Source organism: Talaromyces amestolkiae, assembly GCF_001896365.1.
Source record: "Talaromyces amestolkiae strain CIB chromosome Unknown scaffold2.1, whole genome shotgun sequence".
NCBI classification, from domain to species: domain Eukaryota; kingdom Fungi; phylum Ascomycota; class Eurotiomycetes; order Eurotiales; family Trichocomaceae; genus Talaromyces; species Talaromyces amestolkiae.
Window position 1 is genome coordinate 1,265,925 of NW_024468038.1, and position 13,282 is coordinate 1,279,206.

The following is a 13,282-nucleotide window of genomic DNA, read 5'->3' on the forward strand; positions in this document are numbered from 1 at the left end:
CGTGGCATGTATGGCATGGCATGGCATCACCCTGTCGTTGTAAAAGTCATGGTACTTTGATAAGTTGATACCCGGTTTTGACGTTTGTTATTCTTGTATATATTATCTGTTGAGTATGATTGGTTGTCATTGTTATTGAACTTTTCACTACGTTCTCTATCGGATTGTGCTATGATCCATCAGATCTTTCCGTTTCCAGCGTTAAGAAACATAACCGTAAAGATCGATTTATCTACCCTGAGACGGTACCTGAAGAGATACGGCAACCAACCCTACCCTTACGAGTCATATCCATCTACAAACTCAATTTCAATTTCAATATCCGATACCAAACTCCACCTCGAACTGCAAGGTAATATCCCGGCCTCCAACGGAAAAAAAAAAAAAAAAAAACATTAGATTTTCAAGTTACATCCATCTCCCCGACACCACGATAATCACGAAACACACCGACACGCCAATATCCAATCTCATCCAACCATCTCCTCGTCTCCCAAAGGCATGAAAAAAAGCCGCAAAAACGGAAGACAGATCTCCGACCAGATCAGATCACTAAAAACTTAGAAAGTACCTAGTAATTAACACGAAGACCGTTGCTCGACTAAGAATTACCCAATCTGGCAATGGAGACCAAGTGGACTCAAGTGGAAACGCTAAGATTGATAGTAGATTAGCCGTAATTTAGATCCCGTATTTGTGTAAGATCCGTTACAGTGCTGTAGACCGGCGTGTATTGATGATGTATAGTGGTGACATCACCGGTTCCAGGATCCGGCGAGATGGGCCAATGGCTGTGATGGACAAAACAGGAGATTTTTGGAGGAGGATGAAAATTTGAACTGATTTTGCAGAACGCCATGTGAAAATTGAGTTGCCCGAATAGTAAGTAGCCTACAGAGTTGCTGGAGAGAGCTGATTCGCGGTTCATTCTGGACGATTCTTGAAGTACCTTCAACTTCGACAGACATCAACTTTACGATGTGTTGGACTACAATGCGCGCTGTTTTTGACACATACGCCTTAACGCAAAGCGCCAACATGTGATTTAAAGAGAACAATCATATTAAAAAGCTTGTCACCCGAATGATCACCAGATCTAGACTCTTCTGTCGGATTTTGGAGTCTAATTCTGAGTTATGACGCCAGCACTACTTCATTCAGCCATCTTCACGGAAATTACTTTTCTAGCCTTGATCAGCAGGAACAGCAATAAATTGGCGAGAAGAAGAAGAAGTTCTAGATGTTTTACAATAGGAATTGGATGATTTACAGTAAGAGATGTAAGTATTGTGTAGTCGTAGTTTGTCTATCGTCAAATCGTGGATATCCATGCATGCAAATTTGTACCGAAACAGAACATCAAACAAAGATTAGGTTGTGTCATCACCAACTTCGTGTCGAAGTTTCCCGAACGCCACAGAAAGTAAACGAAAATCTTTTCAACCAATGTAAAGCAAAGTAAACAAAGAGAGAGCAAATTACTCGACAGCAGAAAGACTATCCCCACCGTGAAGTACAGGATTGATCTTCTCGTTCCACTTGAACTTAAACTCCTTACCCAGCTCTTTGCGCACGACGGCTTGGACAGCTTGCAAAACGTTGTCGAACACGCCAAAGCTAGCCGGACTGTTCGGATCGTTTTCTCCTGGTCCACCCTGGAACACGCCGGTGCGCACCAGACAGGTGTTCCAGCCATACATGTTGCCACCAATGATGTCGGAGGCTGGGTTGTCACCGATCATGTACACGTTTTGGGGGAGACGGTTCTCGTTGTGGATCTGCTCCATCCAAGCCTTGAGGACTTCGTCCGCGTATTTGTAGGTTGCCAGTTCGGGTTTGCCGTAGACGACTCGCTCGAGGTCGGTGCCGGTCTGGGCCTTGTAGATGGCTTCGATGGCGATACGGAAGGCGCCTTGGGTCATGCGGGGGGGACCCTTGAATTGGGTGGGCATGACCATGTCGCCCTGTGAGAAGTAGATGGGGATGCTGCCAGACTCCGGGTTCTTGGATCGGGTGCCAAAGTATCCATCTTCAGAGAGTAGCAAGTCAATGATGAGTTGCATGTCTGTAGCGTAGTCGCGGGAATCGGCAAAGACGAGGATGGCATCGAACTTGACGCGCTTGAAGTCGACGGGGTGGGCGTCGGCACGCTCGGCATCGCTAAAGTTTCTCCAGGGGGAGGCTTCGGCGTCCCAGGCCAAAACGTCCTTGGGGGTGTAGACGTGCTTGAAGCCGTAGTTTTGTGCGACGCCGCGGCACTTGAAGCCCTCACCACCAACGACGAGGACAGTCTCGTAGTATTCGGACAAGGCTTGCATGGGTGTATGGGACTGAATGAACTGGTCAACGGAGATGGGACTCTCCAAGATCTCGGTCAATTGCTGGCAGCGCTCTTCTTCTGTCTTACCACCACCGTTGGTCAGCAAGATGTGCGGGATCTTGATACCCAATTCGTTGTCTCCGTTCAGCATCTTGAGGACCTCGCGAGCCTCGAGAATAGCCTGGTTGCCATGGGCCAGGACACCGTCAATATCAAAGGCGAAGGCCATGTTCTTGGCAGCAGCGACCTTCTCCTTGGCCATGTCCTGGACCTGAGAGGCCAACAGCTCGCGCGAGACGGCAGCTTTGGCGCTGTCAATGCCCGAAACGATAGAAAGGCGAGATGGTCGTGGAGAGCGGGGGATGGGCAATGAAATGCCAAACGAGTTTCGGGAGCCGCGCTTTTCGCGCATGGACGGGTTCAGGCTCAGATTGTGCATGTATTGAGATGCATCGCTGATGGAGCTGCGTGTGGCAGGCACTTCGACGACTTCACTTTCCCGGCGACCGTGATGGAGGTCGGCGGGAATGGGGAGCGTGGTGCCATCTGAAGCTGTGATGCCGCCGACACTGGGTCTGGCGTCGCGAGGAGAACGGGTTTGAGTCAAATCGGCTCCAATATCGGAGTCGTCGAAGCGAGGCATGTTGTCGTTTTTCTTAGCAAGTCAAAATACGTGATGTAAGGTAGATAGTGCTGTAGATGTAGCAATATAGTAGTAATGTAGTGAAGATAAAGAGGTGAGGGTATATATGATGTCTGAGGAGTGAGATGACCTATGAACCAGAAATTAAAAAATGTAACCATGGATTGGAGGGCCGTCCAGGGTATTTATTTACGCAGGCAGCCAGAATGCTGGCGAAGTAATAATCATCATCATTATGGCTGAGTTTCTCCAACGATATCGATACATAGTTGACCCTTCTGAAAACGGTTTAGTAGTGCTGGATCCAGGCTCCACAGAGTGCGTATCATCATCCCTAAGAATTATCGTCATCGCCAACCAGTCACCACATGCAAAGTAAATCAGCGGGCCTGTCCGTCTACCAGCTTGACAGGTAACTGAGTAAATTACGTCTACAAAAATTCAGAAAGGAAAAAGGTGGATCTAGCGGGAGGAATCTCTGGCAGACCGTGACATTGCGATGCGGCGAGAAAAGAGTGGTTCGTCCTATCTTGTCGCTCGATGGCACGCCACTGATTGGGGCGGCTTATTACGGAGGAAATGAAGTTGCAGTACTATTCGTTCAATCCAGTTGAAGCTTACAGTTTCATTTCGTTTGATCAATTTCTGAAACAGTGAAAAGCCAGTATGTAGTATACAAGGATGTATCTTGTCGGGAAGTTAGGGTTTGCTCGTTCGGTTGCCCTCGGTCGCCCAATCAGTTCGCAGATCTTGGCGTGCTACTTTTCACCGAAACGCTGCTTCGGACTGCTCCAAGCCGAGTCCTTTATCAGCACGATGCCGAAACTCGGCTTTTGTTTTGTTTTCTATATGAGTATCCTGACCGACTGCGAGGTAACTGCCGTCTGTATCTGTACAGTAAGGACGACCAGGCTGAATCCAAACAATGCCGTCATTCAACATGTATCTAAACAGCTACAATATAATCGCGTCATGCCACCTGTAAGCGCAACAGTGATGGAGCACCACACCTAACGAACGTCTTACACGGCGGACTAACTCTGTGCATGAGTTATAGGGCGTGGACCCATTTCAGTAGCACACCGTCATGAACCGAGGACCCGACTGTATCAATAATCACACTACGTATGGAGTACAGACAGTGGGATGAAATAACACTATCACGGATTGACGAGAAGAGAGAGATACGAGACCCATAAAAAGTGGGTGGATGGTGGACACCTTGATGTTTTGTTGCATGAGTCTCATATTTGCCTGTGTTGTATCGCACACTAGAAGAGTCGATCCATGCATTGTCGGCTTGCTGTGTTTGTGCTTCCCGAAGAGCCAGCCGGTGCTCAGCTCATATCAAACAGGTGGCTATCCAGAGCGACAAAAGCCTTCCGTCGGCACTCGGGAAGTATGTAGGCAAAGAACGCCTCCTAACGCCATGAACACACTGCATCCAAACCCAAGTGGATACAGAGGCGCCGCCACTAAGAGATCTGAAAGGCGCCACAAATACCCTCGCCCGTACCAAGACCCCAGCAGTAGACTAGAGATGCCCTAACGACCCTAGGAGGAACTAATGCCAGGCTAAGGCTTGCCCTAGGAACAATCCTAGAACCACCTGCAGCGAGCCGTCTAGGAACGGGCACGGGGCTGATAAGTAAATACAGCCGATAGTGATACGAGAATTGAAATTGGCTGCATACACACCTTGGAAAGATTAGGATGCATGCATTGTAATAGAGGGGAGGGACAAAGCATCCATCCTATCATTGCGAGACACTTATCCTCCAGTCCATACTCCATACTTAGTACTTGGCACTTAGCACTTACTAGTAGTCCAACGTACTACTACATTCTCAAACTGAGAGCCCACAAAGACCCATACTGACCCATAGATCCGTCGGCTCTTGGACGTTTAGTGATGTCATGGCCCTCTCTTTTTTTTGGTTGATGTAATTGGATGTACTCTGTGCAAATGTTTCAGCTTGCGAGAATATCGTCCAATTATTGACAGTACATATGAAGAGTTTTCGAGGTTGCATGGGCAGAGTAAAATGCAGAGAGTATGTACCAGACGGAGTAGTAGTACATGTTAGAAGGTAAAAGTACCGCGGCTGCCGGAATGTATGGCAAAGTATCCAACGAGGGGCAACATGACGGAATTACTCCATCAACCTAAAAAGATTCATCCAGCAACTTTTAAGCATAGCTCGGACGAGTACAATCCGGGTCGAGGTCGTGCGAAAAAATATTCAATGATGCAACAGCTTCAGAAATTGAAAATTTTACTTGATAAAAAACAGAAAACAAGACGCATTCGTGGAGACAGGAGCAGTGTCCGTGGTGGGTGAGCTTCGCAGCGCATACGTAAATATTAGTACTTAGTAAATAGCTACCCCGCGACAGCCACCGGCTCAATTTATCTTCTTACACTCCCCCAATTCTCGATATTCACTTCACCCAATTCGTTTACTTTATATATCTCCATATACATTAAATATATACTATTGCTATCAAGAAGAAAAATGTCAGACGGCAAGACATTCAAGCTAAGCAACGGCGTCACTATCCCCGCCGTTGGCTTCGGCACCTTTGCCAACGAGGGCGCGAAAGGCGAAACATACAAGGCCGTCACCCATGCCCTGCGCGTCGGATACCGCCATCTCGATTGCGCGTGGTACTACTTGAATGAAGACGAAGTCGGTGATGCTGTTCAGGACTTTTTGAAAGAAAACACCTCTGTAAAGCGCGAGGATATCTTTATCACCACCAAAGTGTGGAATCATTTGCATCGCTACGAAGATGTGATCTGGTCGTTGGAGAACTCTCTCAAAAAGCTCAAAACGAGCTATGTCGATTTGTTCCTGATACATTGGCCCATCGCTGCCGAGAAGGATGGCCAGGAGAAGCCTAAGATCGGGCCTGATGGAAAGGTACTACCAACTCTCCACTCTCTAATCATTTGTACACATAGCTGACTCGAGCAGTATGTAATCCTACACGATCTAACTGAAAACCCCGAACCAACCTGGCGCGCCATGGAAAAAATCTACGAGGACAAGAAAGCCCGCGCGATCGGCGTCTCAAACTGGACCATCAAGGGTCTCGAAAAGCTCAAATCCTTCGCCAAAATCCAGCCACACGTCAACCAAATCGAGATTCACCCATTCCTCCCCAACAACGAATTGGTCGAGTACCTATTCAAAAACAACATCCTCCCACAAGCCTACTCCCCACTTGGATCCCAGAACCAAGTCCCCAGTACAGGCGAAAAAGTCAACGAAAACGCAACCCTGAAAAATATCGCCGAGCGTCGTGGATTCACTCTCGCGCAAGTCCTGATTGCGTGGGGTATTCGCCGCGGATACGTCGTCCTCCCCAAATCCTCGACGCCGTCGAGAATCGAGTCGAATTTCAAGTCTGTGGAATTAACAGACGAAGATTTTGCGGATGTCAATTCCGTTGCGGATAATCGTCATTGCCGGTTCGTGAATATGAAGGATACTTTTGGATATGATGTCTGGGCTGAGGAGGATTAAATGATTGCCATCACTATGATTTATGTTACATTTTCGAGGCTGTCTAGAGCTACTATGATGTTATGTATTTTTTGATAGATTAGTTCAAAAGAATTAAGGAATATTAGATGTCATCTCATCTTGATGCGGAGTCACATTAAATATTCAAATTCAGGCACAGCCCTAGCCCTTGTCTTATCTATCGTAGAGATAAGGCGTCTCACCTTCCCCACGTTCAGTTCTAGAGCACATTGAGCGTAGGGCAGGAACTTAGACCTCAATTTACTTAAGCATTGATGATCTTGTTGGACTTCTACCCATGAAGCGACATCACTGTATAGTCCTGGGCTGTGGGAAGTCGTTATCGCGCCCGTCTACCTGGAGCGTTACGCACTGAACCACTCAAATACCCAGTAGACTTGCAATAGATGCACTGCCACTTTCAAACGGCTTGACCCCCTGGGTGTTTTTGTAGCACCACTGAATCCACTCATTGACATACTAACCAGATGATGATGTAAAACGCCACAAAGATCGGCATGCTACGAAAAATCGAAGCGCTGGAGGTGCTGGTTCGGGCGTTCTGCAAACGAAGAAGCGATTCTTGAATCTTTCTCGTGCTGCATATGCAGAATCTACTTCGTCTGTACAGTCTGGTCCCAGGCGAAATGAGATTCCGGACGAGTTTATTCATGCAGAGATTCATAGAAAACCCTATCTACCTAGTATACATGAGGGCGATGCCTCTGATACGTCGGACGAGTGACAAGGCATGTTCAGGCTTGATATCGGCATGGGATCCTCAAATTGCAGATTACATTCTGTCAATCCAGTCCAGTCCGCAGGGATGCTCAAGTCTCAAACGGTGCGGCTCAACATGAGCCGATTCAAAATGATCCCCTGGGTGACATGTACCATGACTTGACGTTTGATCTTGTACACTACAATGTAGCTGTATTCACAACTTCGCGATATGATTTCTATCTACCAACAGATGCTGGTCGGTACGACCAGCTCAGCAGTCAACTGAGGTCAGATCCTGACTCGAGAATCAATATGCGCAGTCCATCTCAAGGGATTATAAACACGCCATTCTACCCTAGACCTGGGACAAGTCCTACACGTGTCGCTAATCAATCAGACTATCCTAATGAGACACCGGTAGCCGGACGGAGTCCTTTGTTGGCCTCTTCACCAACAACCGCAGTGTGACAAGCACGCCGTGAATCTTATCTGCCAGAGTATCGCAACTCGTTCATGTCACCGTTTAACCGACTGAGGATAGGCCTTCTATTTCAAGTACAACTGTACGTAACAATCCATTGCTGATTGCTATACCCTCCGATAAGCGAACAGAAACACTTGAGCTTATTGCCGAGATTCGTCCACTTCGCCAATCCTGATAAATAGGAACTTTCCAGAACTCTCACTAGCAACCATGCAAACCTACCTCGATTCATTCTTCAAATACTTCAACACTTCACATCCGATATTGCATTTTCCACTCTCGAAATTTGAATCTCGATCCAATCTCTCTGCTGTCTTTCATTGTCATGGGTGCTACTTACCAAGATAAGCACGCGCATCAACTTTCCGTATGCTTATACGATGCGATTATTCCTACGTATTCAGTGGCCTGTTGAGCAGCATAGTGCCATATATCGCCATTCTACCAGCTTTTATAGTTCTGGAATGCTACGGCATGTACCGTGCTGGTCTATAACAGCGTCGGACTTTGGTGGTTTGATTGCATATGTCATTTAGACGATGGGATCTCGTAGAGATATTGTAGCATGGCGTTGGCTCTTTATTACTGAAGGCGCGATTCCAATCTTCTCCTGCAGGTTCCGCAGGCTGATATTTTCTCATACCCCGGAGACGGCGTGGCTCCTGACCGAACAGGAGAAGGCTCTCATACGCGCCTGTAAGCGGAGAGACATCGTTTACAAGGATCAAGACGAGTTCGAGTCCAAGTGGAATAAAGAGGCTTTGAGAGACCTATTTATTTACTTGGGTACAATCTGCTTTTTTATCGTCGACTGCTATCTTTGGATTTGGTACATTTCTACCAACAATCATTAGAGGTCTTGGGTATGATCCAGACATGGAGTGCTCCCCGGAAAGCTATAAGATTGACTCATTGACTATATCTAGATACTCAAAGTTGCAGGCCAAATATCTTATCATCCCGGTCTATGTCACTGGAACCCTGGTTCCTATTCTAGTGACATTCCTATCAGATCGGTTCAATAAACGCTCACTTTTCTTGTTAATCACACAAATTCCTCCAGTGATTGGATATTTGATTATTGTTGCAACACCGAGTGCAGGCGCCGGTTATTTCGCCATGTGCTTCTGCTGCTCTGGCACCTATTTTAAAAATGCCTTGATTCTTACCTAGGTCACCAAGAATCTTGCACCGTACTATAAACGATCTGCCGCTATGTCCATCTTTACTTCTTTGCCTGAGATCTCGTCTCTTATTGCTCCTCGATTATATCAGTCAACAGACGCGCCAAGATATCAGGTCGGAAATGGGGTATCGATGGAATTTGAAGCTGTGGCCGCAATCATTCTTTCGTTTGTGTACTTTTTTCCGAATTAGAGAAATGTGACAAAGCAGAATCTGCTCTCAGAGGAACAAACTTCTAATGCAATGGATGGAGATCGGGCTTTAGGTTTTATGTATGCGTTGTGAAGCTCTTCTTACTTAAATGCTTAGACAATATTCACCTATATTTCAATCCACCTGTATAATCACCTTTCCTAAATGCGAGCCCCCATACAGGTAGTCCAACGCCTCTCTTGCCTCATTAAATCCAAACACACGGTCAATCACAGGATGAACCTGAAACGGCTCATATACAGTCTTGATCATCTCCTCAGTCCTATCTCTAGGCCCGACATTGATCCCCTTAAGAGTGGCATTCTTTCTTATTAAGCTCAGGGCTATAGCTTGACCTGCACCTTTTCCTTGATCAGTAGTCCCCGATAGCACACCAATTGCGTTAATGTTCCCCCCTGCTGCCACGCATCGTATACTCTGCTCCATTGTCGCAGGACCGCCAGTCTCAAATATGATGTCTGCGCCCCTTCCGGCTGTGATGCGTAGTACTTCGGCGGCCCAATCCGGTGTGGTTTTATAATTGATTGTATGGTTTGCGCCGAGTTCACGGGCACGTTCTAGCTTTGCAGCCGAGGACGACGTGATTATAACTATGAACCAAAATTAGTAACCCAGTAATGGAAATCATTCTTGTGCTCTATTCTTACCAGTTAATCCCAATGCCTTAGCCTGCTGCAACCCAGCAATCGACACTCCTCCTGTCCCAAGCAACAAAACAACCACATCCTTACCTCGCCGTGGTCTCCCAATCTCCCGATCCCAGTTCAATGCCATCCACGCTGTAGTCGCCGCGGTAGGCAAAGTACAAGCTTCTTCGAGAGACATATAATCGGGAATAGCAACAATCCCATCTGCCGAAAAGACGCGGTACTCTGTCAGGACACCGGATCCCGGTATCCCGATTCCTGAAGCTGCATGCTCGGGAGTTGTTGGCCCTGTCAAATGCGTAGGTCGCATCAAACTCAAGACTCGATCCCCCCTTTTCCATTTTCCGGCGGCGGTGATGGAGTCGCCAACTTTCACTATTGTGCCACTAGCATCGGAAGCTGGAATTAAGGGTTGTGATGGAGTTGGATAGGAGTCATTGAAATCGCCATTTATTACTATGCTAAGTGTTAGTCCAAGGCTCTCCACTTTACTTGTTTGCTCAGCTATGCATACTCTTTGCATCGCGATGATTCAAAGCTATGCGATCAATTTTAACGAGGACTTCGTCGTCTTTGATTTCGTTTGGTTGTGGTACTGTGTTCAGCTGGAGGCTGTGGATGCCGTCCATCAAAGTCGTCCATTGTTTCATCTTGAATGTATGTCCTTCCATCATCTGAATGTGACAGTGAATCCATCACTGCGTGCTATTTGTATATGACTACTGAGTCTTTCCAAACAACATCATGTTGGTGCTGACTAATTTCAACATAAAGTCTCCGTCTCGCGGGATAATTGAGAACGAATGAACCTTAGATTTCAATGTTGGTTGGTATATCGCCAATGATCCGCCCTAAGGTTATCATCGAAGTAATTGAGTAGTTATATGTGTCTTATGATCAACCATGACAGGCGGCTAAAAGTATATGCGCCGGTCTTGTCTTTCTAATCCTTGCACATAGGGTGGATTAGCCCTAACTTGAAGAGATTTGTTCGGCAAGCACGCTACATCAATATGCAGGAAAGCTCAGGCCTTGCAGATCCTCTAAATTCTATTCTGACTATATGGGCATGTAATTTTGATTACCTACTACATACGTATCGGCACTGTTTTCTACTGGAACATGAGATGTGTGAACGTTGCTCCAAAACAGGTAAAATTGAGAGCTCCGGATAATTGCCTCTTTGGGCGCCTGTTTCTTCTTCCGGCGGGGTGCTCTGGCCAAACCCCTCCTCGTCTTACCCCAGATAGGAAGGCAGCTTGACATTTGTAAAATCAGAATGGCCTATATAAAGACTAAATTAATCTCCTCACGTATCTCTCAACGTATGATAGAAAGACGTACGTGGAGGAAAGTTCAATATGGCCTCACCTAGCGACATCCGCGACGTCACCCTCACCTCCACATTCTGGACCTCAATGCAAACCCGTTCTCGCGACATCACAATCCCAGCAATCATTCACGCCCAAAAATCCTTACAGCATTGGTACTGTCTAACATGGAAGGAAGGCCACGAGATCAAACCGCATCCGTTCTGGGACTCGGATATCTACAAAGTCACAGAAGCGGCTTGCTATTTCCTGCTGAAGAATGATGACGCAAATTTGCGACAGGAAGTTGAGCAGGCTGTTGATATGATTCGTTCTGCGCAGCATGAGGACGGGTATCTGAACTCGTACTACACCGTCAGGGACATAAGCAAGAGGTGGACGAATGTGAGGGATATGCATGAGTTGTACTGTTTGGGCCATTTGGTGGAAGCCTGCGTTGCGTACGAGACTTTGACGCGGAGTGGACGACTTTTGGAACCAGTCATGAAGGCGTTGAGACATGTCGATTCGGTATTTGGGCCCGAAGAAGGGAAACTCCATGGGTACCCCGGTCACCCGGAAATCGAGTTGGGATTATTGCGACTTTATGATCTCACACATGATCCTTTACCTCTCAAATTGGCAAAATATTTTATCCTGGAACGAGGCCAGAAAGACGAGAATGGTGAGATCTTTTATGATCATGAAGCTAGAGCCCGAGGAGGTGATCCATATGATCATATGAGTGCAGAATTGCCGAATCCTTACCATTATCCTAGGTACTACGAATACCAACAGGCACATGCCCCGATTGTTGAACAGGATGAAATCAAGGGCCATTCAGTCCGTGCAATGTACTTTGTCACTGCAGCCACGGAATTGGTTCGTTTGACTGGTGACGCTGAAGTCAAAGCAGCCCTTGACCGTCTGTGGCGAAGCACAGTCGACAAAAAGATGTATATCACCGGCGGTATCGGCACACTACGGCAGTCAGAAGGATTTGGCCCAGAATATTTCTTGAGTGACACCGAAGAGAGCCATGCCTGCTATGCCGAGACGTGTGCGACTTTTGCCTTGATCGTATGGTGCTCCAAGCTATTGCGCCAGGAGCTCAGGGGTGAGTATGCCGATGTTATGGAAGTGGCTTTGTATAACGGGTTTCTGGGAGCGGTCGGTCTGGATGGCAAATCGTTCTACTATCAGAATCCACTGAGAACGCTTACTGGGCGAAAGAAGGAACGCAGCACCTGGTTTGAGGTCGCTTGTTGTCCACCAAATGTTGCAAAGCTCCTGGCACAACTCGAGACGTTGATTTATTCTTATCAGCAAGATCTTGTTGCTATCCATCTCTGGATTGCGAGCGATTTTACTATCCCGGAGAGTGAAGGCACCATCGTTTCACAAAAGACTAATCTCCCCTGGTCTGGTGACATTGAGCTCAAGATATCAGGACCAAAAGCAGTGAGACTTGCACTGCGAATCCCCGATTGGGCAGCATCGAACTATACATGTTCGTTATCAGGTGGTGACCTCAAGGACGGATATCTCTATCTCCCAGCCGTGACCAACACAACCATCAACTTGACCTTCCCTTTACAACCACGCAAGGTTTATGCACACCCCAAGACAGGCAAAGACGAGATATGTATTATGCGCGGGCCATTGGTCTACTGCATTGAGGACGTTGACAATTCCGGCGTTGACATTGATCACATCGCCTTGATCGATGGCCCTGTGGCCGATGCCCCGGCCGCAACAATTGCTGACGTAGAGGACGTGGTGACTGTCAATTCGCCCGGGAGGGAATTGGTCAATACCAATTGGTCATCGTTATACAGTTCTGAGGGGTGGAAATATGGCGAATCGACTAAAGACTTGACCTTTGTGCCATATTTTCTGAGGATGAATCGGGGTGGTAATGGTGGGATGAGAGTGTGGGTGAAGAGGATATCATCCTAACTCGTCTCCGATGTTTGTCAGTAATATTAGACGTACACAATTAAAATGGACCAAATGCTTTTGCTATAATGATTAGTAAAGATACCACATATGATACAGTTGCTATTATTTGTAAAGATATCATGAAAAGTAATCATGATTTTATCGTCTATATGATGACCCTTCACTCATTTGTTCGGCTGATTTTTTGATATACAACTCGACAACCACTTGAAAACTCCAAAGCCTTCCGTACAGTCACACCGACCTAACGCACCTGGATGTAGAA

The 13,282-nt window shown here is 46.9% G+C and overlaps 4 protein-coding genes across 4 annotated transcripts; 2 read left to right on the forward strand and 2 right to left on the reverse strand.

Annotated features, from left to right (window-relative positions):
• Positions 1-1,478: 1,478 nt before the first annotated feature.
• On the reverse strand, positions 1,479-2,963 carry BHQ10_001709 (uncharacterized protein; the record flags this gene model as incomplete). The annotated part of the gene is made up of 1 exon (XM_040873775.1): positions 1,479-2,963. The coding sequence occupies one exon, from the start codon at positions 2,961-2,963 to the stop codon at positions 1,479-1,481; it is 1,485 nt and encodes a 494-aa protein (XP_040730214.1).
• Positions 2,964-5,479: 2,516 nt separating this feature from the next.
• On the forward strand, positions 5,480-6,493 carry BHQ10_001710 (uncharacterized protein; the record flags this gene model as incomplete). The annotated part of the gene is made up of 2 exons (XM_040873777.1): positions 5,480-5,887; positions 5,942-6,493. The coding sequence occupies 2 exons, from the start codon at positions 5,480-5,482 to the stop codon at positions 6,491-6,493; spliced, it is 960 nt and encodes a 319-aa protein (XP_040730215.1).
• A 2,719-nt stretch (positions 6,494-9,212) lies between these two features.
• On the reverse strand, positions 9,213-10,395 carry BHQ10_001711 (uncharacterized protein; the record flags this gene model as incomplete). Its single annotated transcript, XM_040873778.1, has 3 exons — positions 9,213-9,688; positions 9,746-10,201; positions 10,260-10,395. 3 exons carry the CDS (start codon positions 10,393-10,395, stop codon positions 9,213-9,215), a joined length of 1,068 nt encoding a protein of 355 aa, XP_040730216.1.
• Positions 10,396-11,106: 711 nt separating this feature from the next.
• Positions 11,107-13,014, forward strand: BHQ10_001712 (uncharacterized protein; the record flags this gene model as incomplete). Its single annotated transcript, XM_040873779.1, has 1 exon — positions 11,107-13,014. One exon carries the CDS (start codon positions 11,107-11,109, stop codon positions 13,012-13,014), a length of 1,908 nt encoding a protein of 635 aa, XP_040730217.1.
• Between the last annotated feature and the right edge of the window lie 268 nt (positions 13,015-13,282).